Raw genomic sequence first — 27874 nt, 5'->3', positions numbered from 1 at the left:
ATGTATATTAGGATATATTGCCTTTAGGTTTTGAATATTTTCAGAAGCTCCCTTTGCTGTGAGTTAGACAGAGTTAGACGACATTTTCAGTGGCAGCTGTTGAAAGTGGAAGTTGTCCAAAGGAATATACCATCTGTGGTCATGCATCAATCTTTTAGAATTACCTGAATAATGAGAGCTGAATATTTTGTTATAAATGTGATCTACTGTAAAGTTCAAATTTGCCTGGAAAAAAACGGTTTAAATAAAATTAGAGATTTTGTTATAAGCTTGTCCAGTCTGATTTTAGGCTTCATAGCAGCTTTGCAGACTTACTTTTCAATTTTATACTGAACTGGACATGTTTGTTTCCATGGGGACAACATTTTACCTCCACAGAAACAGATGCTGCCAGTAGTTGGGAACATTTAAAAATTTCCAGGAATACTAAATGAAGACCTAATTATTGAGTTGTTTCTGTGTTAGTACAGACAAACTAGACTGTCTTAAATGAGATGTGCTGAGCAAAGCAACATAGGAGAACATCTTAGACTTAAGAGTCGCACCATGCCAAACAGAAGAGCCAGTGTCTCATAGTCGATCCACTCAACCACAGTAACCAGACTGGGTCTCTATGGGAAAAACAAACAAAATAATTAGATTTGACAGGGGTTTATTAACAATCGGATCTGTGAAGAACAGAGTTGATTATTTATTGTTGGACACATTAATGCCTTCCACCAGCAACAGTACAGAGGATAGTTGAGATCTGGAAAACTTTTATTTTCAGTACAGTACTAAACTTTCAGCAGCTAACAGTGGTTCTGCTCCACTATAGTGAGCCAACATGCACAGACCAGCTACATGGACCTTCAAACTCGAACATCTAAAAGGCAGCCAAATTACACCTGTGCTTTTCCTGCAAAAGTGGGGACTTATATTTGACTTATATTTTGATACATAGTTTCTGTAGTTGTTGTATTTTAGCAGAATGACTATTTGCATAAATAATAAAAAATCTGCAGTTAATAAAGGATCTTTTTGCATTTCTTACTGGCCTTTCTTTTCCAGAATATTTTGTTGTAACTTTTTCCAAGATAAAGAACTAACAACTTCTTTATTCTGTGTTTCTGACTAAAACTTGGCCTGATAAATGGGAAAAGGAGCTTCTGGCAAGTATGTTAGCACAGGAGGACATAACAAACACCACAAACTATAAATTTCTCTGTTGACAAAGAGGAAGTCTAACTGGCCTGATTGAAATTGTAGCCATTTTGAATCCCTTGGGAAACTCTACCAGGAAGAAGGCATCATTTAACATGATTTATCATTCACTACTCTTCACTGAAAAAGTTGTATTGGATGTAATAAGCATATGGATGGATATTTTTACAGTTTAATATAATGTTATTTGGCTCATACCACTCACTACCAATCAGGCCAAGGTAGCTAACAAACTAGCAGCTAATTTCAAGCTGCTGTTCCTTAAAATTGCTGGAAGATTGCCAACTTATATTTTAACAAAAATGCAGTGTTTAGCTGAGCTAAGTTGCTCCAGGCATTAATCATTAATTTACAACTCACTAAAATGTAAGAGTGAATGAGACTTACATCACCAATGATAGCCAGAGCAGCTAATGCTGCCAAAGATCCCAGCATGGCCGCCAAAGTGCGATGCACGATCTGAAAATTCAGAGAAACAAGAAAAATAAAATGTAATGCCTCTGAACTGAGGCAAGCTACAGTATCTAAATATTATAATACAGTATAAAATATAGGTATAAGCAATCTTATTCACTCTCTCACACTCGCACACATACATCAAAATACACTCTTCACACTAACTGAACAATCATTTTCAAACAGGTGTAAAAGCCACATTGAGTCAAATATTCTCCATTTACATCCACCCTACAGCCTCAAGAAGAGATTTGGTTGAAGGCTGCTGTGTCGTGGTTTTTGATGCGGTTTGAGAGGAAGCTGCAGTCAACATTGTTCCAGCAGACTGAATGTGAATGCCCTGATCAGACAAAGGTCACAAAAGAATAGTAGCTACAGTAGGACTCATTGGCTTCTCGGTCCTGGCCTAGACCTTTTGTTTGTTTTGGGCCTCCATGAGGCTTTTAACAATGTAGATAATGTTACAGCTTTGAATCAGTTGGTGTTTTACTCTCAAGTCAGGACTCGTTGGGATCTAAAACTCTAGCCCTCAGTGCTCAGAGATGCCCTTTGGGGTTCCCCAGGGGTCAGCTTTAGGACCAGTTCAATTCTCTTTTTATCTCGCACACCTTTACACCTCATACACAGACGTAATTTAAAGAGATATACTGATTTAAACAAATTATTCTCAAATCATGTCAACAGTTGCAATAACGGGAAAGAAAATCTTGTTGAGACTCATGCTCCATCAAGCCTGTGATACTCTGTCATTTAACTCTATGTGAAATATCAAGAAATGCAAAATTTCTGTGAGATATTACAGTCGTTGGTGCTGTTAAGAGTCGCTCTCCTCCACTAGGTTCCCTTCCCCACACTCATGTATGATGCATCCCATTATTAAAAATTGAGGCCTGTGATAAGCATGAACATGTTATCAGAAAGCAGAGCTGCTCCTCTGACATTTATGCCCTCACAATGAATTGCAGGAAAGCAGGTCACTTCATGTATATTGGCAGATGCTGAGGTTGTTCCTGATGTTAACCCTTGAGTTTTAGGAATAAATACTGGTTTGTCCTCAAACCTTTTCATTTAGATCAAAGAAAAGTATTCATGGCCACACAAAAACCTGTTCATCACAAATAATTAATGCCTGACACCATGATAAAATAACTTACGGCACCAGTCCAAAATAAGAAACCATCATGTAGTCAATAGACAACATTAAGGTAAGAGAACTGGAGGTTAATGCATGCATAGAGTAGTAGTGTAACAATCAAACTACAAGGACTGATGAGTTGAAGTCAAAATCAAGACAGGGTTAATAAGGAAGTGTTGAGGAAAGAAAAATATCTAATTATATCTATTGTGGCAGAAAAAAATATTGTCATTTATAAAAGAGATATTTTGATGAGAACACAGTCACCTGCCTTTAATGCATATTGAACTTGCTGAACTACTCAGCACTAAACTGGGTGTCGTCACTCATGATGAGTAATAAGTCCATCTACAGACTTTCAGAAAGTTATTTTTGTCTGAATACATCTGCTCTGATAAAGAACAAAAGCATCCATGTTTTCTGCCTCCGCCTTCGTTAAAGACAACAAAAGGATTCTTTAGACCTCTGTAAAAACATTTCACTGAGATGCCCATTAAAAATAAGAAAATTGGTGTCCAATTACCATATCCCTTTATTTGAACTTATCATACAGAAAATCACAATATCTTAAATGTGAGAGAAAATGTATGTGCTCAGTCATTAAGAGGATTGTGTCAGGTTCTTATCAGACTAAAGTCTAATGGAGGAAAATAAATCTTCTCTACAGAGGAGTGAGACATTCTCAAATGGAGGCCTGATAGAGCTAGAGCTAGTCAGATGACATCTTGCTGATGTCTGAATAGCCACGTATGTGTGTATGCTCTTCTACTTTAGAGGCATTCCTCGCACTTTCAATTACAGCCTCTGCAAGCAGACCTGTCAGTTACAGAGATGACACAGGAGTGTGTGTGCTGAGCGTAACTGTACTGTCATCTCTCACAGCCCGCTGTTGACTTTCACATCATAGTATTGCCCCTGCCAGTACAGCTTAGTGAGTTCACACCTTGTCGCTTTCAAGGAGATTAGCCTGTCCAATTAAAAGCAAACACTGTCTGGAAATTAATAAAAATTACACATGTATGTCCAGGAAACACAAATCTCAACAAGTCTGTAAAATGAGAAGCTAGTGTGCACCACATCAAAATAATGAGAGCTAATATGTGGGAAATTAATGATTATTTATTATCTAATAAGTCATTAATCAAAATAGAATAATTATCAACTAATTGATAATCAATTACTTTTTACATGTTAGTTCAGAATATTAGTTAAGAAATTGCATTATGTAAACATAAGCATTTAAGCAAATTGATGATTTTGCTTGCAAACCTGACTACTAAAAAAATATAAATGGAACGACGATTTAAGGCAATGACACATCAACTAATTACTGATCAGTATTTTAAAGTTTAGTAGTATTCTAGTATTATAGTATTATGAAATATGGCATAGTAGTAGTTATAGTGTAATATTTTATAGTATAATTGTATTCTGTGCTATGTTGCTCAGTCCATGTAAAGCTGCTTTGTTCATGTCATATCATGAGATAAATGGTAGAAATGGGAAACATTCCCATGTTTTTGACATGCAGGGATTCATATCATCGGACAATTCAAGACGGTGTATGACTGCAAAGGTAGTAGTGTTAGCACAATACCAGGACCCTGAAACTGGATCAGCTAAATGGAATCAATGCATCATTAATATAATTATTTACAAATTTGCTTTTCCTACTGTGACATGTAAAAATGTCCCCTGTGAAAAAGACATGTAGTATTAGGTGCCAAGTTGGATATATCAGCAGCTTTCAGAAAAATCTGAGTTTCTTGGTCGTTTGACATGAACGCTAGTCAGAAACTAGTATTTACTCCAATATAACAATGAGAGTCTACTCTGTTTGAAATTGAGGACCCATATTTGTTAAAAAATTACTATTAATTTTGAGAGGGAGGGAATTTAGAGAGATCTGCCACCATTATGGCTGTAAACTGCATATTAGGGAAACTTAAACAGGTATAGCAACAGTAATTATGGGGGGAGGGGCTTACTGAAGGGGCAGTTGTCCGGCCCTAACAGGTGCAACAAAACAAAAGAGTGAGGGAGCTGTAAATCAAGCACAGTTTGCACATGCCCACAGTCAGGAGGAGAGGTTTAAAGTGAAAACACCTGTGAGGATGCACTATGGGTATGTACAACCTTTAATTTGTGTTCATTGTTAGAGAAATGTCTGCACAAATGAAAACACAACCTGCCAAATATACAGTACAGCATTGTACTGCACAGATATTGAACACAAACTCACCCAAAGAAGAGCATAAGCATCACATGGCCATTTACCTCAAAGATAATGAGAACATAGACCCCAGCCAGGATGATTCCAGCGATGGCCACCTGTGTCTCCACACTGACGTAGAGCGACTGGTGGGTCATGGATAACGGCACCACCTCATTATCCTGCAGGAAGGCCTGGATCGTGATGACGATGGGGTCACTGTGCGGGAAAGGAAACAGCACGACAGCAAGAGTGAATGTAGCTGTTTTTCCTTTATTGGACATTTGTGATCCTCAGTGTAAAAAGTGCTGTCAGTAATCTGTAATGTAATGTTTCTGTTGTTGAAGTGGAGTAGCAGTAGAGACAAAACACCATGAGAAATTACAATACTGGAGCGCCTAAATGGAATTCAGCCATCATTCATTCATTATTTACACCTGTGCTTTTCCTACTGAGACATGTTAAACTGTCCATACGGACAGCCTATATGATGTGATATTGTAAAGCTATCATCTTGTGTACCCATCCTGTACTGCACTCCACTATATCGTCAAAGTAGATACTATACACACAGTATGAGTCATTATTTTCCCATTCAAAAAAGCTCCTTCAGCCCTTTACGTTCCATGTTCAAATCAATCTGTTCAACTCAGTGTTTCACACAGTGTTATGAGTACCTGCTGAGCATCTCAAAAGTTTTGGTCAACAGTATCTGGTCACTTCGTTCACCGTGTAGAGGAATGGTCCAATTATGAATCACCTGTTCACAAACAACAGTGATAAATGAGTTGACTTTTCAAAGCCATGAAACGACAAAGATGATAAATGTCTGACATAGAGGCTCTCACCTGCTGAGTCCTCCTCCTCCGCTGTCCCGGCTGCTCAGTCTGCTCCACCTGGATCAGGATATATTCCTGGTCAGTGAGGTCAATCATCCCTCCTGTGAAAGGCCCTCCCACCTGTAGCTTTAGCAAAGCATTGTCCCGGAAATCTGTCAGATTCATTGCTGTTGGACACAGACCGTCAAGAGAAAAATGTGAACGATGAATGTATTTGTGTGTGTTGTAAAACGGAGAGCAGCACAGCAGATAGGAACAGATATAGTATTCATGAAAATGACAAAGATGCAGTACGAAAGGATACAGAAACTGTCTGTTGAAGACACGGCCAACATCCTCCAGGGGTTGTCTCGATCTGGGTACATGCTGAAGAACAGCTGAAAACCAAATGCATTCAAAAACTTATTATTCACTCAGTCCCCACAGTTCATGCCAAATCTATTAAGACACTGAGGAAAAAGAACATATAAGCAATATGCTGCATTCTGTGTACTGTAAACTACAGATTCTATTCTGAAGCTTTTGTTAATGGGTTTGTTTGTTTTTTTAATCTAAGGTTAATGGTGTTTATTCTAAATGGATTGTTGTCTCCTATGTTCAGTGAACACGTTATACGTAGAGAAGTTGGCTTGCTAAACCACAGATAATAGTGGCAGAGTTCGGTAAAAAGTATGTATGTATGAGACAGCGCTAACTTATATTTCTTTAATTTCAGCCAGTTTTGACTGTTGCATCAGCTTCATCATTTTAGGAGGTTTTACATGCTGAGAATATTTCTTGATGTATTATATCTTGGTGCAGTTACTTTACAGAGCCTTGTGGTGTGAGGTTGCCAGCAAACCAGCCGGAGATGGTGCACAGATATACTGAGCTAATATGTTGTTCTTTCAGCGTGTAAGTCCACCATTTCTAGATCTAAAGTGTTTATTAATGTGATTTAAAGGTGTTGATAGGTGTAATTTTGAACTTTGGACAGAGCCAGGCTAGCTGTCTCGCCCTTTCTACAGTCTTTATGTTAAGCTAAGCTAACTGTCTCCTAGCTATAGCTTCATATTTAATGGATATGAGAGTGGTATCAATCTTATTTCACTGTCAGAAAGAAGGTAAATAAGTTCATTTCCCAAAATATTAAGCTATGCTTTTAATAGGAATGAACAAATAATGAAAATTAGTTGATAAAAAATGGAATTTGCAGATTTTGTGAGCCCAAGCTCAAGTTAATTCTCAATTGTTTTTTACAGTATCCTTTTGTCTTATTGTACCAGTAGTGTCAGTTATTGTAGAGGACGCTGTCAATATGGTAGACTCATCTACTTACACTGCAGAGCACTACTATAGTAAACATAGTGGCAATTTTGGAGGCTCTGAAGCAGCATCTGAAAAAACAAGAAAAGATCATTTACATATTATGAAAAAGAACAGTGCTCAGTAATATACTGTATACCAGTGGTTCCCAACGTAAAGGTCAGGACCCCCACAAGGGGTCACAAGATGAAGCTTAAGGGTCCCGAGATGATTATCATTGTAGGAGATAATATTTATATTTATTTATATATAGGAGAAAATATTTCCTTTTTCATGTTAAATATGGTATTTTTTTTACCTCTTCCCATCACTAAAAGAGTTTTTTCACAACTCATTGACGAGGGATCGCAAGTGGACATGGCTTCGTATTGAGGAACACACACAAGGACAAAAGAAAGAAAAGTATATAAAATATTCCAGTCAGTCATAATGTTCCACTGCCAACACAAGACCTCATCTGACAGGGAAGAGGGGTCTCACCTCATACTACTGGTGAGTTTGAAGCTGAGGTTGAGGTTGTCCAGAGGGTCGCTCTTCTCTGAAGAGCTGGAGCGAGTCAGGGAGAGGCTGGTGACCTCACTGCCCAGCCGGTACCTCCTCTCCAGGTCCAGGGAGCTGTTGTCCCAGGGCTCTTCCCCTCCAACGAAGCTGGGGTCATGTAGGGTCATGTAGGTTATACTAGAAAAGAATAACTACTATCAGCATTCTGGCATTGACTACTATAGTTTCAGTGATAGAAACAGACACTACATTGGCATGAAGGACACCAGCTGTGAATGTAAGCTCTAAAATTAAAAAATGTTCCTAATACTGAGCAGCAAATATATGTCTGTAAAATGGAGTCAATCTATAATCACAGTTTCATTACATGCATTGTACTGTCAATCAAATCAGTGTAAGAAGGGTTGTACAATCATGTTATGTGTTGAACCATTTCATTAAACAGCAATGCTAGCATGCCATCCTGTTTCATGACTAACATAAATGCAAAACAGATAATCCTCCTTTCTTCTGGAAAAAAAGATCCAGTCAATAGATAACCCAAATAAAATACAAGTAACAATATGGATCAATAAGTTTTACAAATACACACATCCAGATAATGTAGCCCCCAATTCAATATCAAATAAATAAATAAGACATTATGAAATAAAGCATGTAAAATGTGTAAATGGGCCAATATATTGTAAAATAATTATAACTCAAGTTATTATGAAATGTTATGTCATCATTCCTATTTCATTGTGTTTATTTACAGCAGCAGCCTCTAATTGGTTAATTCAGAATTACTTTGGTGTTGTTGTTGCTCTAGCTAACGGGAGCTAAATAGCTAAACTGGGTGGCAGTTGTTTTAGCTTGCTTGCTAAAATGGACAATTTTTAAAATAAAAAAAATGAACAATGAAATCACATTCATGAGTTGAGTTTGTATACTTCTGACTCAATTCTAATTGGTTAATTTATGTATGGTACATATTTATTCATATGATTTTTTATTTCATGAGGTCTCATTTATTTATTTAATATTGACCACTTTGGGGCTCCATATCAGATCTATAATCTAAAGCTGAGGATTTACTCACCTGTCATCTTGAGAGAATCTCAGCAGAGGTGATCTCTCTGAAAGGTTGGCTGAATTTGTTTTTCCTCTGAGAATATTAACCATGCTGAAACTGTGCCTGAAAAAAAAATGCAATGGAATACAATAAGTTAAAAAAAGGCTTTTCAAAAACTGAAAAACAGAGTTTGCGTGAACTTTGGTCCCAATAGAAAAGCCCTCGGCTGTCAGCTCACAGCCATCAGTGACTGGTTAAAGACCCTTTGTAACCTGCAGGTGGCAGAAAGGTGGGTGAGCAGCTGGTGACTCGAAACCTCAGGAGATCATTAAAGTGTCTTTTGTCACGCTGCTGCTGCACTGTATCCCTCAGGCTCCTGGAGACTGCCGCCCTCAAGAGCATCACAGCTGGGTTTCAACCAACAATCACATCCGTGCACATGCACAAACATACACTTTATATCTGTCTTCAACTCATAAGATAAATGCTCACACTCACACATGTAAAGCTGGTGCTGGTGAACATAATTTTCTTACATTAAAGTATCAAAAAATCAGCTCCAGTGAAGTCCTCTGCCATATAAATTATTATCTTTTACTTAACATTAAAAAAATACACCAATCCACTGTTTCATCAGGCCTACAGTCATCTCAGCAATTACTTAGACAACATAAGAGACGTCATGAGAATAGTTATGTAATGAAACACCTACTCACTGAGCCAAAACTGTTAGATGGAAATCTTTTTGAAAATTAAAGGCCCCCCATCGCTAATCTTGTAATCTTGAAGGGTTTTTACCCTCTGCCTGTCAAAATGGCTGGCTGCTTTAACACAGGCCATGCACTCGATTCACAACTCGATTGAAGCATTTTTGTTTCATATTCTTAATAATTTTTAAGTAATGTGGGTTAATTATTGTATTTTTCTTAGGAAATGACATTGGCTGTAACACAGTTTTATAACAAAACATGTTTTTTATTGACCTCTAGTCAACCTGTTATATAAAGGAGATAATTCAGTTATTTATAATGTCTTGCTTGTGTTGTTTCTGTCAAGTCTGGCGGGTGTTACCAAACTCACCCCAGACAGCAGACAGTTGGATGCTTTGAATCACTGGCAAGGGTGTTGGATAAAGGAGTAGATTACATTAGAGAAGTCTGCCGCATTAATCCTCTTCCATACTCTTATACAACTATAAAGAGATTTACTGCATGTCTACAAATGTTTTCTCCCCTTGTCTTGCCCTGACACTTGGCAGGGAGACTGCATGGTCCCATTTTAAAGGGGAGGATATTGAGCCAAAGACAGAACATAAACGGAAGCTGAAATTAGAAGGAATTTTACAGCCGTCTTTTCAGGACACCTACAAGAGCCAGTCACTGTGATATTGACCATTAGAAAATAAGTAATATATTATGTTTATTACAGGAGTCCATTTTCCATTCCATAAAAACTTTTACCAACTTACTACTTTATCTCCTGCAAAAAATCTACTTTTGGTTATCTTGCCTTATTAGGGTGCTATTGGAGGTTGTTTCCACTTTCTTCATAGACAATGCATTAATTAGTCATCATGTGACTTTAAACCTGTATTAACTGATTTATTGGCCTCTTGAGGGCAGCAAACAAGCTGCAAACACAACACTGACATATTATCACCATAGACTGTATACAGAGATGGACTTCACCCAATGGTTTGCATTGGAGCCGGTTCGTGCTAACAGGGTAGGTATCATAATCAAGTAACATTAAACTTACTGAAATATCCCTGAGACAGGAGAGCAGCAGGTGAGCAAACTGTCAGTCACAGCTATCAATCAACGCCCACAGGGCAGACATCAAAGCTACTACAAGTGTTCAAAGTTTATTAATGGAGCAATTATTTCCAAAATGACCACAAGCACACTTATTAAAGGGCCTAAATTTAGTGATTGATACCATAATGACTCGTTGAAAGAAATGATTGACTTGAAACTTTAAGAGAGAAATTGGCCCTTTTTAAGCCAGCATCTACATGTAGCATCTGTGGGTGGCGTTGCACTTTAAGGTACTTCTACATTGGCTTCAGCCTCAAACTGTGGTAGTTGTTGCCTTATTATCACCTTTGAAGTTAATATGACAAACCTGTTAGCAAACAGTTGATTATTTACACATGTGACTGTACTTTTAGCTAAGTTTAGCTCTCCACCAACTCCTGAGGGAAATATCTGTCTCTTTAGCTACTAAACACTCTACTATGTTCACTAGGTAGTCGCTAACTTTGTCTGTCTGCCGTTTAGTGCTGGACAGGTAGTGTTCAGTGGCTTTATCAGAGCATGTTGGCAGAAATGGCCCATTGAGAGCTGTGACAGTGAATCAAAACAGTAACTTTGTGGGAGTTGAAAGAAGCTAAAACGGTCTGTAGAGCTAAGTAGAACTGCAGTTTTTTTAATTTGCGTTTTTAAGTAACCTCTATTACACTTCACCTTGCCTATTTGGTCTGTGTTCAAACATGTGCTTAAAGTGCCAGACAGACAACCTAACAGCTACCAACACTGCAGCATTCTTTCTACTGAGGTATGATCTTCTCAGCCGGAAAATACTATCAGCATGTCAGAAGTAATCATGTTCAAATATTTAACGGTAGAGCTTCCCCACAGCTTTCATTAAGCAAGAAACTACTGTACATGCAGCAGGTGAACAAGTGTAGCTCTTAGAGGAACCTTTATAGACTCAAAATGAGCTTGTTTACCCCGTCTGTTAAAGTAACCATCAATTATCCTCTTTATGATTGTGTATCAGAATTAGAATTAGAAGAATTGTTTGTTTGTAAGACCACACTAAAGGTTCTTGCTGAGTGTTTAATCACTTTTTCCAACTCATATCTCTCAAGCTGGTCCTGAGTTTTGAACCGTCAACCTTCTGGCAACAAGCCTGTACATGGATGCTTGTCCTTCATCACGACAAACCATATGTTTTCTAAGTTTTTCAGTTTTATCTGTTGTCCAACTGTGTCATCTTTTGTAGCAGCTCTTTACATTATGTTATTTATTTGTTGCCTATTTACTGAATCCATTTCTTACTTACTGTGTTTGTCCTGAAACTTCATCTATGAGTTTATTGTGTGCACAGTTTTTACTGTTGAACCTGACCTACCACAGGAACTGTGCAGGAGACACAAAGGTATCAGCTGTAGTGCACTCTTCGTCATGTGCAACTTTGACTTTGTGCATGAAGCAAAAAATTCCCCAGTTTAATCCTAATAACGTCACAGCCATGGGCTTGAGATTAGCACCCCCCTGAGTGACTGAGATACACACCCACAGCCACACACACTTAAGTCTCTGTGTGTGTGAACGTTCATACTTCACTAGAAAATTCCAGTGTTTTCCACATATGTTCATACATCCTCTGGAAGATTTAACCAACAGGGCGTGTGTAATGTGATTCTGCACGTGTGCTTCCAATTCTTCACAATGTTGTTATACTTTAACTCCAAATAACCCAGTGAGAAAAGAAAATGAGTGCTAATCTCTTTCCAAACTAGGACTAGGGCCTTTAACACAAATTTTAAACCTACATTTTTTTGGCCACTTGGGGGCAGTGATTTTGTCACCTTTTAAGTTGGTATGGAAAACTTGTTTGCAAACATTTGCCTACTTACACGTTCAGCAGATTTGGAGCAACATTATCATTCACCTAATGAATTAAAATGCAACATTCACTGTCCTTCTAGTTCAGTTTTGCTCTCCACCCTCTCCATGAGGGAAATATCTGGCTTTGAGTTCACACTTAGTGTACACTGAGTTTATCTGAGCTTTTCCCCAAAAACAGCAATCTATATGAGAGCTGAGAAAGTGAACCAAAACAGTAAAGTTACCAATAAAAAAATTTTTAAAAAAAAAACAATGTACTGAAAGACGCTAAAAGGCTCCATAGATATTTAAGGAAGAGGAAGTTTAAGGAGGCTTACCCATCCTCTTGTCGTACAGGGACAAAGCCCTCAGTATGGATGACGCACTGTCCCGAGGGCAGAACTGCAGACTGCTGCAGCTTCTGGGTTTCTCTCCTCTCTGAGATGCCCTGCAGCAGACGCAGCTCTCCAAAGTTCCCTGCGACAGCCTCCGGAGACCTCAGGCTGTTCCTGCCCTGATGGCCCTGCGCTGACGCCTGAGACATCTCAATCTCCAGGTTGCTTTTGTTCTCCAAATACATGGTGAGACCGCTGGAGGGAATAAGAAAGCAGTGTTTTGTTTGATATCATGAAATAGCTATATTCAGTTTACAGTTAAACCTGCAATAATTCAGAAATAAGGTGTAAACTCAACACTGACATATTGTCACTTTTTAAGTTGATATAGCGAACGTGTTAGCAGACAGTTGCCTATTTATGCATCCAACAGGTTCTTTCAGAACCTGTTGGATGCGAAATTCTGATAGATTTGTATTGTTTGACAGTTTAAGTTGTTGTCATAGGGTTCCCAAAGCCTCCAAAACATGATTCAGACAGGTAATGATATGGTAATATTAAGCTTTATTTGCAATGAACATGTTATTTTGTGACTTTACACTGAATTTCTCACATTATGTGTGATTTGAGGTTGATTGGATTGATTTTTCGTGGAGGGAGAGCTGTCAAATGTAAACAACTGAGCCTAAGGCTGTATTCAGACCAAATCAGGTGGTGCGGCAAAAACGCCAGTCCTCCCCCTTCATTTGAATGGGGGTAGTGCATTTCGGCTGTGATGTTGAGTGTTGGTAGCTGCCTGCAGCCAGAAGTTGAGACAGAGTCAATTTTTGGAGAAACGCAACCTGACGTCACTGTGGCTGAAGGCTGCGGTGGCCAATCACAGCCAGAGATCAGACTGATCAGAGCTGTATAACTCTGCCATGAGGGAGTACAAAGACATTACTCGGAGGAGGGGAGGACATTTCTCTTAGTTTGATAATGTTAAAAGTAATGTAAGGCTTTTCTATCGGCTTCCACTCATTTTAAAAAAGACGAGAGAAAAAGTGAAAGAGAAGCTGTGATCAAGCGAGCTGAAGAGTGAATGAAGAAAGGGAACAGTGAGAAAGCCGGTGAATCAGATCAATTAAATGCTATTTTCTTATTGTTTCACAGCAGTTACATTTCAGAGTACAAATAAACACGCCCACACCCCCACACGCCTTCGCTCAACCCTGCACCACCTGATTTGGTCTGAATACGGCCTAATTCATTATGACAAGGTGAGTCAACTCACAGATTTAAGATGTAGAAAGGTCAGACAGGTCAGAGACTGCTAGGTTTCCTAAAAAAACTTAAATCCTCAGGCTGTACTTTTAGAAAAAAATGTCCTTTTATTTTATTTTCTCTGTTGCTTATTTTGTATGTCTCTGAGTGATCTGAAAGCCGTGCAATTCTAAATATTCTGTACCTGCTTCAGCTGCTGGTAGGATTTTTTTGTGGCTAAATAGTTTTTAAGAAAATGATAATGAAATGATTTGCAGTCTTTGTGCAAATGCAAGCTCAAAGTGGGAGGTATGTGTGAGTGTGTCTGTGGAGCAGGGGAGTCAGGGAGCAGGCTAAGCCAGACTTCGTAAGAAAAAGGTCAGAGGTTCAGAGGGAATATTTGAAAATAACTTGTGAAAATGCCAAATGACATTAGCGGAGTACATTAGTATTCATTTGGAGTTATGTCTCTGGCATCCTGATGAATGTAAGTCACTATTGACTCTCCTTTTAGCTCTGTTTTGTTCTCCACCAACACCTGAGGGAAATATCTGGCTCTTTAGCTACTAACAGCTCAGCTATACTCATTAGCTAGTCACTAACTTTGTCTCTGTGGCTTGGCACTGGTTGGTTTTTAGAGCTGAGAGTGAATCAAAACAGTGAATTCAAAAAAACCAAAACAACAAGCTTAAAGACACTATAATAGCTTGGTAGAAGAAAGAGGAACCACAGAGTCAGGTGGTGAATTTCTGTGATTCTGTCACCACAAGCACCTTCCTTTTCACATACAAGTAGTCATATGATCCATTGTCAACATGAAAAATATGATTATAGCAGTTTTAAAGTTAGTTTATTTGAATGGCTGAAGTGTGAATTCTGTTATTATATTTTTTACTTAATTAAAATGTCTTTGTCCGCTTAACAAAAATGTGACTTTTATAAGTTTTCTCATCGACTGATTGCAGTTATGTAATCCGTGAGATGAGTTAGAAGCACAAGTCTCTTGTCTTTACATCATTAATGTTCCTTTCACTGGGCAAAAAGGAACAAGTAGCTTTATTGTAGAGTAGAGACCCACCATCCTTTAGTGCTGATGGAGCCACAGGCCATAAAGATTATACAGGTTTTTTTTTTCAGTTACCGCAAAGTATAAAGCATATACTGCACGCGTGAAGGTATAGGACCTGGTTACAAATGTACTTTGTCACACAGTAATATAAATTCAAACGTTGTTGTTCCACAGTAACACAGAGGGAAGTTAACTTGCCCTATAACAGCTGAGTGATTCACAGCGCCTATAAGCACAGCATGAGGTCAGTGGATGAGGTCAGCTACAGTAGACTTGTGGTCCATGTTCACGCAAAGGCTGCATGAATTCAACCGGATTACTGCTCACATGTGAGTTTACAGGAACTCACATGTGATGTTTGAGCTCTCTGCATTAATACCTCTTTGAGGAGTGAGACTACAGTCCTGTCAAGAGCCAGCACAGGGTCAAACAACTGATCCTTCAAACAATTGCAGCAATATAAAAAAAAACCCTTAAGTGCTTTTCTCTGGTGGAAAGGGAACAAGGAGGGTTTTTTCTGGGTTTGTACCAGACATATTCAGGAAGGCATCAATTATATAGTCATTATAAACCATTTACACATAGTTCTGATTCATAGACACAAAAAACAAAACTCCTCTTAAGTTACTGAATGACGCACAGTTATTCTCAGATTCACATGTAACTTTTTTCTAATTCAAAACACTGTTTGTGTTCTGGTTGCTCATGCCATTTAGTTTTATTCCGTCTCACATAATAGCCTTGTCCAATGCTTGTGACGTGCCTCATCAGAGAGAAGAATGATCCTTTTTACATGACATCCTGCCTGTGGGCTGTGTGAGACTAATAACACAAACCACTTGCTTAAGTTTTTCCACCCTTGTTCGCAGCAATTAAAAAGTCAAGATGAATGCCTTTAAACAAGTGCAGCAAGACTGAAACTACATCAGATTTAGTTAACCACAATGCTCAACACTACTGTAACAAAAGGATTATACGTGTCAGGTGTGAGCCACATCCCACATTATGAAGGCTTTTTTTTTTTCTTTCAATATTCAGTATGAAAATATATAGCATAATACAAAATACAGTATTTAGGATACAGTAGATATGTCCTCTACCATTTTCGTGAATTTACATATTAGTAGAATGAAAGGGATTTTTACAAAGCTTTTGTACTGTATAGGAGTATTAGGACATAATGCTTAAACTCCTTAAAACAAAGCCCACTAGTGTAATACTGTGGAGCAAATCCACTTCACACAGAATGAAAAGAAACTGAAGCAAATGTCAGCCACTAACTTCTAAATTAAATTCTAAATTTAATTTTGAACAGGAGAGACAGAGATGAAAGTGATCAAACTTACCTTGACAAATGATATGGTGATGATGATGATGATGATGACAATGATGATTGATCAAGTTTGTGATGTTAAAACGATGAACATCCAACAGCAAAATCGCAAGAGATTCACGTTGACAATCCTGATGTTTTCTGCTGATGCTGGTGCAGATATTGGGATTGTTTCTCTGGTTTTTGCTGGTATGTTTGAGCACAAGGGTGTAATTGGAGAAGAGAGAGGTCAAGGTGTTTCTTCTCCTCTCTGGTGCTCCCCAGCAAAGGAGGAAGATGTTCCTGAGCAGTCTGCGTCTAGAGGAGCTCAAGGGTGGTGGGGTGGGGGAGGAGTGGCACAATTTGCTCTCCACTAATAGCAGCTTAACAGAAAACTTTCCCATTCAAACATTTTCTCTCCTCTTCGTACAACCAAACTCTCCACGCTGCTTAGCCGCCTCCCCCCACCACACTGCAAACCCCCTGCACTCCAAATCCACTAATGAAAAGAACTTTTCATCACAGTTTATTCACTAAATAAATGCCACACTAAATAAATACAAGTTTTAGTTCTGAATTGGGGTAAAATTTCACAATTGATGCAATTTTATTATAATTTCAAACCAGATTGTATTAAATTCTGATAGATAGACAGTTGAGGGCAGGGAAATTGTCATATAAATATGTTAAAGTTGTTGTCATGTTGTCATAGGGTTCCCAAAGCCTCCTAAGCTTGTAAACATGATTCAGATAGGTAATGATATGGTAATATTAAGCATTATTTGCAATGTTATTTTGTGACTTTACACTGAATTTCTCACATTATGTGTGATTTGAGATTGATTGGGTTGATTTTTCTTGGAGGGAGAGCTGTCAAATGTAAACAACTGAGCCTAACTCGCTATAACAAGGTGAGTCAACTTAGCAGATTTAAAGTGTTGAAAGGTCAGACAGGTCAGAGACAGAGAGGTTTCCTGGAAAACTTAAATCCTCAGGCTGCACTTTTAGAAAAGAACGTCCTTTTTTTGTTCCTCCATTGATTATTTTGTATGACATCTGGCTGTATCTGCTTCAGCTGCTGGTATGAATATTTTTTTGTGGCTAAATAGTTTTTTGAAAAATGATAATGACATGATTTGCAGTCTTAAATGTAAGTTTTAAGTGGGAGGTTTGTGTGAGTGTGTCTGTGGGGATTTACCAAGAAAAAGGGCAGAGGGTCAGAGGGAATGTTCAAAAATAACTTGTGAAAACTGCCTAATTAAAGTTACAATTCCCATCCAAAAAGGTCCCTCTCGTATTAGAAAGTACTTGTATCGTAAGGTTAAATGTAATAGAGTCTCACATTTGAAATACGGTTACTGATTAGCTACCCATATGACCTTGACTTTAATCAGCAGAGAAAGTTAATGTTCAAGCCCAAATCCCCAAAGACCAGAAAGAATGAGTGTAAACCCAAAGCACTTCATACTTTCCAAATTCAGATTTCTGTTGATGCATCAGCACCAAAAATGTTTTAATTTTATAAAATAGTCAGGAAACACCCAGAGCTAACGCCACAGATGTACGGTTGAATTTAATAACGTGGAATTTTCTTCGTTTTTTGGACTTCCAATCTGGAAAATGTATCTTTAAAAATGCCTGCACCAATCACAGAGACAACTCGAACTGTTAAATTTGTAAAACACAAAAATAAACATGGATAAAATTTGGGTTTGGGGGATTTGGGGGACGCTATTTTAAAAAAATCAGTGAGTGTATCTTTAATTTAATCTCTTAATATATTTGCCTTTGACCCGACACAACTGAGCAGATTAGGATTTGAACATCCTGCCATTCATGAGTAAAAGCCAGTGAACCTGACTAACAGGATCAAAATAATTATAAACTCGCACCACTAAAACCTTCCCCTATGAAAATTATCTGTCCAGTCAACTGAATCAAATCAGTGACAAAAATATATTTTCATTAACTCTCCTTCCCAAATTAATCTACATGCAGCGATTATTGTCTGGAATTCCAGCATCTACCTGCTTCATTGTCAGAAGGTGTAGAAAGGTCAGACAGGTCAGAAACACAGATGTCAAGGAAAACTTAAACTCCCAGGCTGCATTTTCAGAAAAGAGTGTCGTAATTTTTTTCCATTGCTTATTTTGTATTACATCTCTGAGGGTATTTGGAAGCCATGCAAATCTTAATATATCTGCTTTAGCTGCTGGTATGATTTTTTTTTTTTTTTTAGGTGCCTAAATAGCATATATAAATGTCAAAACTCTCCCCTATAAAAATGATCTGTGCAGTGAAGTGAATAAAGCCAGCGACAAAAATATATTTTCATCAGCTTTGCTTCCCAAAGTGATCTTTGCAGCCCAGCGATCACTGTGAGATTCCAGCATCTGCCCTCTTCATTCTCAGAAATCAGCGAAGACAATGTTTCCCATTGAGCAGATGGAGTCACCTGGTCTGGACTCACTGTTGCCTGTGACACCAGAAGATGAAAGCTACACAGAGAAGATGTCCAGGGGGGAGACTGCACACGGGTCTTGTGGGCTGATGTGAGATATAGTAAGAAGAACAGAGCAATCACATGTACAAGAAGGAGAGGAGAGCGAGCCAGTGGCTTTGAATGACGTTAGTGTCACTACGGCTCTGTGAGTCCACTGCTATTAATCTCATCCATAACAACAAAGTCATGTGACGTGGGATGACAGAGGACAGAAATAATCATCATCCTGAGGTGAATTTATAGTTCTGAGGGGAAAAAGTGTTGAATGCTGCATGTGCATGAATGCTGGTGGTCATCTAGAGCTGTGGTTACTCCTGTAACTCATAACCCATAAGACTGGATACTAAAGAACTCCTGCAGACATGTTTTAAAACATATAAAAATACTCTGTTTTGACTAATAATTTGTGTCCAAAACCTTTTTAATTCATGAAATTACATCTACTCCTTCTCCCTCATTGAAAAACCTAGAATCTAAGAATATGCAAATATTTTTCATTGAAAAAGTTTAAACTGCTGGATACAAGATATCTCCACTGTAAAGTCCATTCTCAGTGTTTGTGCACTGGGTTTGATTAGATTTTAAAGCCCCTCTAAAGCTCTTCTTTCATTAATAATTTGTATCTGATATAGTTTTTCCGCAAAATATTCCGGTTATAGTCAAAAATTCTTAAAACTACATCTACTCCTTCTACCTCATTGAAAAATACAGAGGCTATGAATTTGTGAACGTTATTGCTTTTAAAAGTTTAACTACTACTACAACTGGACACAGGATGTCTCCAACTTGACTGAAATGTCCAGTCTCAGTATATGTGCACTGGAGGTTTCAAGTTTCTACATTTTATTTGTTATTTATGAAAAGTTTAACAGTCAAAAACTAGCTGGTAAACTAAGCTAATCTGCTTCATCAGGACTGTGTGGCTGCGGTTTGATCCAGTGAGAAAAACAAGTAAAAAACAAAACAAATGCAGAAACATCTCTTTGGGAGTTGCCTTAACTGTTACCTAACTTTAAAGCCATTTATGCATTAAATTGTGAGTTAATGTGCAACCCCATCACTCATAGTAAGTAGTGAAAATGGCAAGAAGTCTTTAAAGAACCAGTGTGTAGGATTTAGTGGCATCTACTGGTGAGATTGCAGATTGCAACCAACTGAATATCCCTCCCCCCACCCACCCCTTCCAACTGTGTAGGAGAACCTGCGGCGGCCAGGAAAATTGCGAAAAACGCGAAAGGCCCTCTCTAGAGGCAGTGTTTGTTTGTCCTTTCTGGGCTACTATAGAAACATGGCGGTGCAAGATGGCAGCCTCCATGTAAGGGGACCTGCTCCCTATGTAGATATAAAGGGCTCATTCTAAGGTAACGAAAACACAATGATTCTTAATTTCAGGTGATTATACACTAAACATACTAATATTATATTCCATTTCTGCCAAGTCCGTTACACTAGATGCCACTAAATTCTACACACTGGTCCTTTAAAGCCCATGTGCTATGATCAAAAGCTCTAGAACAACTTCTAAACAGACCTTCTGGTAAGATTGTTTTCTCAACTGATATTTCCCAGGTCAAGAATGAACTTTGAGCCTCAGCTATCGCCAGACTCCTCATCAGACTGGTGAGAATCAGATGTTGGCTCAGTTATAAAGCTTAAGGGCCTTGACTGTAATCATTCTCTTCCCTCTCACTGTACTGTAGATGAGCAGGATCATGTGCCGCCAACTCAGTGGCCTCTTTGCCTCAACAGATAGCTAGCCAACTGTTTTGAGAGCATCAGTGAGCAAGTCCTTAGCCACCACTGCCAGTTCATCAGGGCTCTGGCACACATGGCTCACAGCCAAGCAAGTCATGGAGCAAATTCACATACATATTTCTCAAGCTACAGCCCGAAGAAAGCCGTCTTAAACTAAACGCCTCACTGCCCCAAGGGGACAGCTTCTATGAGAAAGTCCAATTAAGGAACTCACAGAGGTTGTGGGTTTTATGTTACTAGTCTTCCCTCCATTTGTTCCTGACTCCAACCTGTCAATTTGAACTGGTGCTTGTAACTTCAAGGCTAATCTGCTGTTGTCCATCAAAGACTGCAGTAATTGCACCATGCATCGTTTGGGCGACCCTTCATCTCTCTCACACCAACCACAACTTAATTCATCCTTTTTCACATACAGCAGCCTATTGAAACCTTCCACGTAAACATAAATTCAAAATCATCAAGACCACTAGTCCTTCAGTAGCAGCACAGATCCCCTTTTTTGTGAGAACAATCCTGGTCTCCAAGGTCAAGACATGTTTCTGCATCAAGGTATCATATATGGTAAAGGAAACAAGGTCATTCAAATCATCAGTAGCTGCCTTAGCCCTGTCAAAAAGGCCATTTTGGGAGCTATTACTGTGCAGGATTTCCTCAGAAGGGAGGTCGTTATTCTGTTTTGGGGGAGACATGATGGAATTTGGATGATAGTCTGATCCCACTGAATATTTACAAGCCACCCTCAGAACAGCTGAAGTGCTTATCCGTTGGACAGTGTGGCAACTGCCCATGGGTCAATAGTTTAAGCTTCTCAGTAGCTGTGGTGGTGCTGGCATGAATTTCTTTTTAGGCTGCTTCGAGGCCTAAGGTCTTGCTCCCACGATCCTCTGATCCTTTAGGGGTGCAAAGAGCAGCTCTTTGCACCCCTAAAGGATCGGTCAAGTCACTCAGAAGACTGCAGACAGGACCCGTTGTATGAAGCTTTGGGGATGAGGTTATTATGAGGTTGGATCTTACGTTAGTGATGTGACCCATGCAGCATGAAATTATTTGTTCACAGATCATTAGCAGCTGGTACAAGCCTTAAAGACTCCATGAAATTGTGTATGAAATGTGATGACATACCTGTTAGGACAATGACAAAGTAACAGATCAGTCTGCACTGTAAACCGATGGGATATCAGCTGAGGAAAGAAAGCCTGTTTGATCTGATATCTGTAGAAGAGAATGATTTCACTAACAAGTTCACAATGACAACACTACCATGCTGATGAATAGCAGGATTCATGTTTACCATGTTTGTTATCTTAGTTAAACCTGTTAGCATGCTAACAATTAGCATTAAACGATAACTGCAGCTGGGGATGATGTGATGTCATGTTTGCAGGTAGGTCAAACAGATAACTAATGAAATTTCCATCAGCCTCAGCTGTATTTTGTGTTCATGCTAACACGCTAAACAAAGATGATGAACATCGGAAATTGAAGCTGTAAACTTGAGTGTTTGTCCCTTAAAAATAACTGACAATGTTTAAATGAATATTTATGTTATATAGAAGATTTGAAACCAAGTCTTCAGGGACTTTAAACATTGTGTATTTGTATATCTACTGTATAACAGACCTTATATATACTCAGTTTTGGGTGGTGAAGTCTCATTTCTCATCGCACCACTGAAGAGTTAATCCCTTACTCTGCCTTTCCAGGAATTCATACATAGTTCACTGGCCATCCTTCCTTTGGCCACAATATTATGCATACTTTGATCATGTAAGTTGTACTGCACTTATGACTGATCCACTCAGTCCAAAACCAATGTTCATAGTAACCCATGCAACATCTAAAACTGAGCTTCAGTTTATGGATATGAAAAATATTGGGCCAAAAGGAACAGAATTTCAGTGGTTTTAAATACAGCTCGGACAGTATTTACTACATACTGTACATCAACGATTTCACTACTTATCTCTTTAAAATAGAAACGGTCCTCTCAGCCACAGATAGTAGTTACGACACTGATTTACAGGGCACATAAAAAGGAGAGGCATGAATAGAAGGACAAGGAAAGGCTTTCTGAAAGTTGCAGACAGGGTCATCATGCTCTTTTGTCTACCTCCCACATGCAGTCACATGCTGCTGCAGACCCAGAGAGCTGCCTACTCTCCCTGTGTCTGTCTGTCTGTCTCTCCCTCTATCTGTCTGTCTGTCTGTCTCTCCCTCTATCTGTCTGTCTGCCTATTTGGCTAAACCATCATGAGCCGAGCAGTACCCCTCACACCCGCCCTGCATGATCCAAACGGAGCAGCCTGAGACTTCTCAGTTACTTTCTAATACTATAATAAAGGGCAAAAAAGGAAGGTACACATTAAACATGAAGTATTTCATGTACTATGTTACATTCTCTGAATGTACAATATTGATAAATTAAAAAAGGAAGATTTCAAATCTGCATGATGTGTATCTATATTACCTACATATGAACCACAGGTTTATGCAGTAATATCACAGTTCTCTCCAGCAGTGTCTTCTATTAACTATATCAATTTTAACTTCCTGCATACAGTATAGTATAGTATATCAGTAGTACTTATCGTAATTTTTAAAAATAGCTTCACCTAGATGTAGGGGGCTGAGTCACTGACCATGTGATCACATCCAGTTTGAGTTCCTGTTTGCATGTTGATCCCACCTCTCTATCATTCGCTCATTTCCTCTCAACCCCCTACTGCCTGCAATCAAAGAAGGGAAAAATGGCCCCCAAAATAGCTTCACCATCTAATTTTCCTTTGAGAATAAGTAAAATTTCAATGTGTTCATATCTGATGAACAAGCCAATCAATATCAACAAAATGTCTCTTCAAACAGCAGTGGTAACTTCTTGGAAGTGAATCTTTAAAGGCACGTTGACATTGTTTCAAGTCTGTCTTTAAACATTACTCACATACCCATATGTATGTTGAGAGTTGCTGTGTGCCACGGTAACTTCAAACTAATGATAAGAGGTTATAAAAAAAAACAAACAAACACAAATGCAGAAATCTCTCATGTGAAACAACCGAAGCTGGTCTAACTTTGGCAGCAGGTTTTGTGTTCACGCATCGCTTGTACTGTAATAGGAAGCTGACAGAGAAAATAGGTTTTCAAGGCCTTTAAGGGGGTAAATTGCTACTGTGCTCATAAGCTTTGGTTAAAAACATGGTGACTGCAGGGTGGAAACAAACTAAATGTGTTTTTATTGTTATTTAAGGATGCAATGTGACATCCACTCACATTGTGGGCTTGCTGACTGGTTTTATTAACATACTATGTAACACAGCCACAGATGAAGGAGACTGTTCATTCCCAGTCTCCACTCTCCTCCCTCCCTGCCTTTAGCCTGGACTGTATTGAAAAGCACCTGACTCCCACCAGTGTAATGTACTTTGTGATTATTACTGGGGGAAAAAAGCACTAAGTCTACAAAGAATGCTAATGATTTTTAAGCCAAATCAAGCCTTCATAAAACAGAAGGGTTTTTTTTCCTTGTGCCTTTGAACTACAAAGAACTATGCATGATTTTACATGAGTGGAGAAGTAGACGCAGATGACACACACACACACACTTGAGGGAGCTCACTACAGCCAGCTACACTATGAGGAATGTGTAGTGGGGTCTGCACGAGTGAGTAGGGGTCTTAAGACATACATCACATCACCATTTTTCCCAGCACGTGAGGGAGGCACGGCCCCTCATGATACTCAAGCGCTGCTGACAACAGCACGCCACAGAGGCAATTACTGGAGATTTCTTTAATCCCACAGACCTGCAGGCTAACAGCAATGTCCGACATCAGGGCAACACTCCGCCGCCATCCTGCTACAAGCTTTGTACCATGTATTAAAAAGGGACGGTCAAAGAGAGAAAAAAAAAGAAAATCTGATTTGATTTTGGCTAAAGCACCGCCTGGTGAAAAGAGGGAAGAAAGCCAAAATGAACCTCTGACCTAGTTTGGAAAAATTCAGTACAATGGTTTCATGATGAGGAGCACAGCCTCTTAACCCTTTAACGCATTTAAATAATAACTTTAATCCAGACTGCAATGTCTGATAGAGCAATAAAAAAGAAAAAGAAACCAGGAAATGGATATCATTTTGAAATTATTAACACTGTTTGTATCAATTTGTCTTACTTGCTGAATATTAGATTCTTAAAACAACAACACATAATCAATAGTCACTCCAGCACAGAAGATTTTCCATAATTTCAACAAAACAAAGAATGTTTCATTCTTTTTTCAGTTGAATTTATTAACAGAAATGTATTAACATTTAATATGCAGGAATGAGACCTGTGAATACATGGCACAATCATATTATATACATTCTTTAAGGAGACAGTGCACAAACATGGTGGGGGGAGGGGTAAATACAGGAATCTTAAAATGACCCTTCAGTGGGCTCTGACTGACGTGAGCCGAGTGAGAAACACTGACTTTTTAAGTTAAAAATGTTGTTTTTTTTAATAATAAAGAAACATGGCTATTACCAACAAACAAAAAGTAATACTACTGTTTTGTTGCACATCAATTTCTATATACAAACTAGGGACAGGTAATTCACACAAACCAGAGGGAGAGATCTACCACAGTGCTAGGCTGGAGCCTTTTTTTTTTTAACTCTGTAACTATAATAATATACATAATTCCCATGTAACACAACAATCACATGTGCAGCTGATCACCCCACCTTTTTTAAAGAAACTAAATAAGAGCAAACCTGTCTTTGTTCCTCTCTTTAGCTTATAATGCTTTTAAAGCTCATTGCACATTTTCCCCCCACAGACGTTTGTGTCGTAGTAGAATGCCTGCATGAATGTGTGTATTAATAGGTGAGATTAACGCAGTCTCTGTGTGGCAGCACCTGTACTCTTCCTGGACTTGTTGTTCTGTAAAGGTCAGAGGTCAGTGTCCTGTTAAGTAGTCCTGGGTGGAGTCTGAAGCAAAGGAGTCGGCGTCCTCGTTGTCGGAGTCTTCGCTGCTGTCATCAGCGGCGGGCTCCCCGGACAAGGCGATGCGGGCGTAGTCATCAGTGTCGATAGACTTGCAGAAATGAATGGCGTATTTCAGTTTCTCCTCCAGCACCTGTTTACATGAGTACCTGGGCAGCTTGAGCAGGAAGAAACATGTGTAGGACTCTGGCAGGAAGTGGTCAGGTGGGTTGTACTTGTCCAGCACCTAGAGACAGAGAAGATAAAGTTAGCAGGGTGATATTAGAGTGTCTAATGTCAATACACAACAAATAACTTTGAATTTAACGGAATAGTTTGACTTTGAGGGAAATATGCTTATTCAGTTTCTAACCAGAGTTACGTATCAAGATACCACTCTCATATCTTTATGATAAATAAAGCTACAACCAGCAGCTGGTTAGCTTAGCTTAGCATAAAGACTAGAAAGAGGAGGAAACATGGTTCCATCCAAAGGTATAAAAATCAAACTACCAGCACCTCTAAAAGGCTCACTTACATGTTTTATCTCCTTTGTTTAATACTACCAAAAACTGAAGTCTAAAAATGACAAGTTGCGCTTTTACTGGGAGTAATGTGCTGGATTATTTCTTGGCCCAGTGCAGTGACTGGTTGCTTGGCAACCTCACAGTAAGGACAAGCCTCTGAGAAGTCACTGCTCCCAGCTGAGAAGTAGTCCAGCACATAAACCCCCTGTAAATCCAAATTGTAGCTGGAAGGTGACAAAACCAGGCTAGCTATTTTCCCATCTTTCCAGTCTTTATGCTAAACTAAGCTAACCAGCTTAGCTTCATATTTAGCAGAACAGATACAGATACAGATACAGATACAAGTATGGTATCAATCTTCTCATCTGACTCTTGGCAAGAAAGCAAATATGCCCATTTCCTAAAATGTCAAACTATTCCTTTAAGCTGTTAGCTTTACACTTCTTACCTGCACGACAAAATCCCGTCCACGGAAGTCAGCAATGGTGCGAGGCAGACGTGTGCGACCCCAGACGAACCTAAGGAAGAGAGACCTCTCCGTGTTGGAGAAGGACTCCATCACTTCCCAGAACCACTGGATGAGAGGCGCTGTTGGCTCCACCCCCTTGTAGGTGGCCACTGACTTCAGCAGGTGGAGCGGGATGTCTGGGCTTCCACACACCTGAGGAGAAGGAAACATTTACTGTAAAAAATCTGCACATAGCCACAAGCGATTTCACAAGCTAAAACTCTGCTCACTCACCATAGTTTCAAGTTCGTAACCAGTGAAAAGTGACAGCAGGGGAACAGGAACCACTCGAGCCATTCCCTCGCGCACTGCAGATACCTGTTCATCAAATTCATGGAGCCTGCAGGGTTAGGGAAAAAACAAAAAAAAAGAAGGGAGGGTAAACAAAAACACTAAAAACAAACATAAAATGTACTTTTTGTTCATTCAGTGTGTTTTCTCACCTGTAGTTAATTGCCAAGCGGACATATTCTGCACGGTTCTCCAGGGTGATGTGGGAGTACTTGGAGCTGAGCTGGATGTCCTGCCCGCTGGCGTTGGGCACTGTGAAAGGCAGGGTCATGGCCTCAAACTCCTCAGATGTGGCCTCGTTGTCCCGGATGTACATCAAGCCGGGAATAAAATCCTTATCAACCTGAGAGGAGCAGAGCAGATCATCGCTACATAATTAAACAAGAGCAAATGGTAATTTCACCTGGTATATATATATATTCTTCATAATGTGCGTATGTACAGCATGTGAGTGTGTGTACGTGAGCGTGCCCTTGCCCTCGTGCCCACAACACTGATTCCTGTGAGCTCCACAGCGATGCACTCTTTCTCAAGTCTTGTGCTGAATTCATTTCCCATCTAACCTTTCTAATATCTCAAGGGCAAAACCGCAAAACAAGAGGAGCTTTGTGAGGAAAAAGGATGCTTTTTTCTGCTCCAGTATTCTCCCGAAGATGGCTCAGGAGCTCATGATCACAGCGTGAGGGCAGGAGTAGACTCACGCCAACCCTTACACAAAAGCCGAGGTTGTGGCTCACAACTTCCACTAAAATGAATGTGGATGTTAACCTTTGAAGAACAGGTACATTATGAGTTTATATAAATGTTTCTTACTGTAGCATTCTGTACTTCATGCTGTACCATTCAGTCCCTTTACAGTGAGCAGGGAGCTGATGGGCTTAAGGTTTAATCCGAGAAGGAATGTATAGGAATGTGTTCTTTTTGGTGGTTATAATGCAGATCATGAGGGTTAGAGGTGTTACATAACATCTGACATAAAGAGAGGCATTCCTTTTCGTAGCTGGAGGGTGGCGATGTTAAATTACACCGAGACAATAAGAGCTCATGTGA

The 27874-nt window shown here is 39.2% G+C and overlaps 2 protein-coding genes across 4 annotated transcripts in view; both read right to left on the bottom strand.

The window, feature by feature from the left end:
* oca2 (oculocutaneous albinism II) overlaps window positions 1–12903 on the bottom strand; it is a 43801-nt gene extending 30898 nt beyond the window's left edge. The window contains exons 1-10 of the mRNA XM_044361745.1: window positions 12658–12903; window positions 8733–8828; window positions 7631–7828; window positions 7164–7221; window positions 6150–6222; window positions 5855–6012; window positions 5684–5766; window positions 5072–5225; window positions 1591–1662; window positions 546–611 (exon numbers count right to left, since the gene is read on the bottom strand). Of these exons, the coding sequence (XP_044217680.1) occupies window positions 546–611; window positions 1591–1662; window positions 5072–5225; window positions 5684–5766; window positions 5855–6012; window positions 6150–6222; window positions 7164–7221; window positions 7631–7828; window positions 8733–8828; window positions 12658–12899 (1200 nt within the window). The 5' untranslated portion in view covers window positions 12900–12903. The remainder of the gene's footprint in view (window positions 1–545; window positions 612–1590; window positions 1663–5071; window positions 5226–5683; window positions 5767–5854; window positions 6013–6149; window positions 6223–7163; window positions 7222–7630; window positions 7829–8732; window positions 8829–12657) is intronic.
* An 11890-nt stretch (window positions 12904–24793) lies between these two features.
* Window positions 24794–27874, bottom strand: part of herc2 (HECT and RLD domain containing E3 ubiquitin protein ligase 2) — a 42748-nt gene continuing 39667 nt past the window's right edge. For all 3 annotated transcript variants that reach the window (XM_044360561.1, XM_044360562.1, XM_044360563.1), the window contains exons 88-91: window positions 26977–27167; window positions 26768–26873; window positions 26474–26686; window positions 24794–25745 (exon numbers count right to left, since the gene is read on the bottom strand). In XM_044360561.1, coding sequence (XP_044216496.1) covers window positions 25473–25745; window positions 26474–26686; window positions 26768–26873; window positions 26977–27167 — 783 coding nt within the window. In that variant the 3' untranslated portion in view covers window positions 24794–25472. The remainder of the gene's footprint in view (window positions 25746–26473; window positions 26687–26767; window positions 26874–26976; window positions 27168–27874) is intronic.

The sequence above is a fragment of the Thunnus albacares genome, chromosome 9, assembly GCF_914725855.1.
Source record: "Thunnus albacares chromosome 9, fThuAlb1.1, whole genome shotgun sequence".
NCBI lineage: Eukaryota > Metazoa > Chordata > Actinopteri > Scombriformes > Scombridae > Thunnus > Thunnus albacares.
This window is presented reverse-complemented; position numbering and strand designations above follow the sequence as displayed.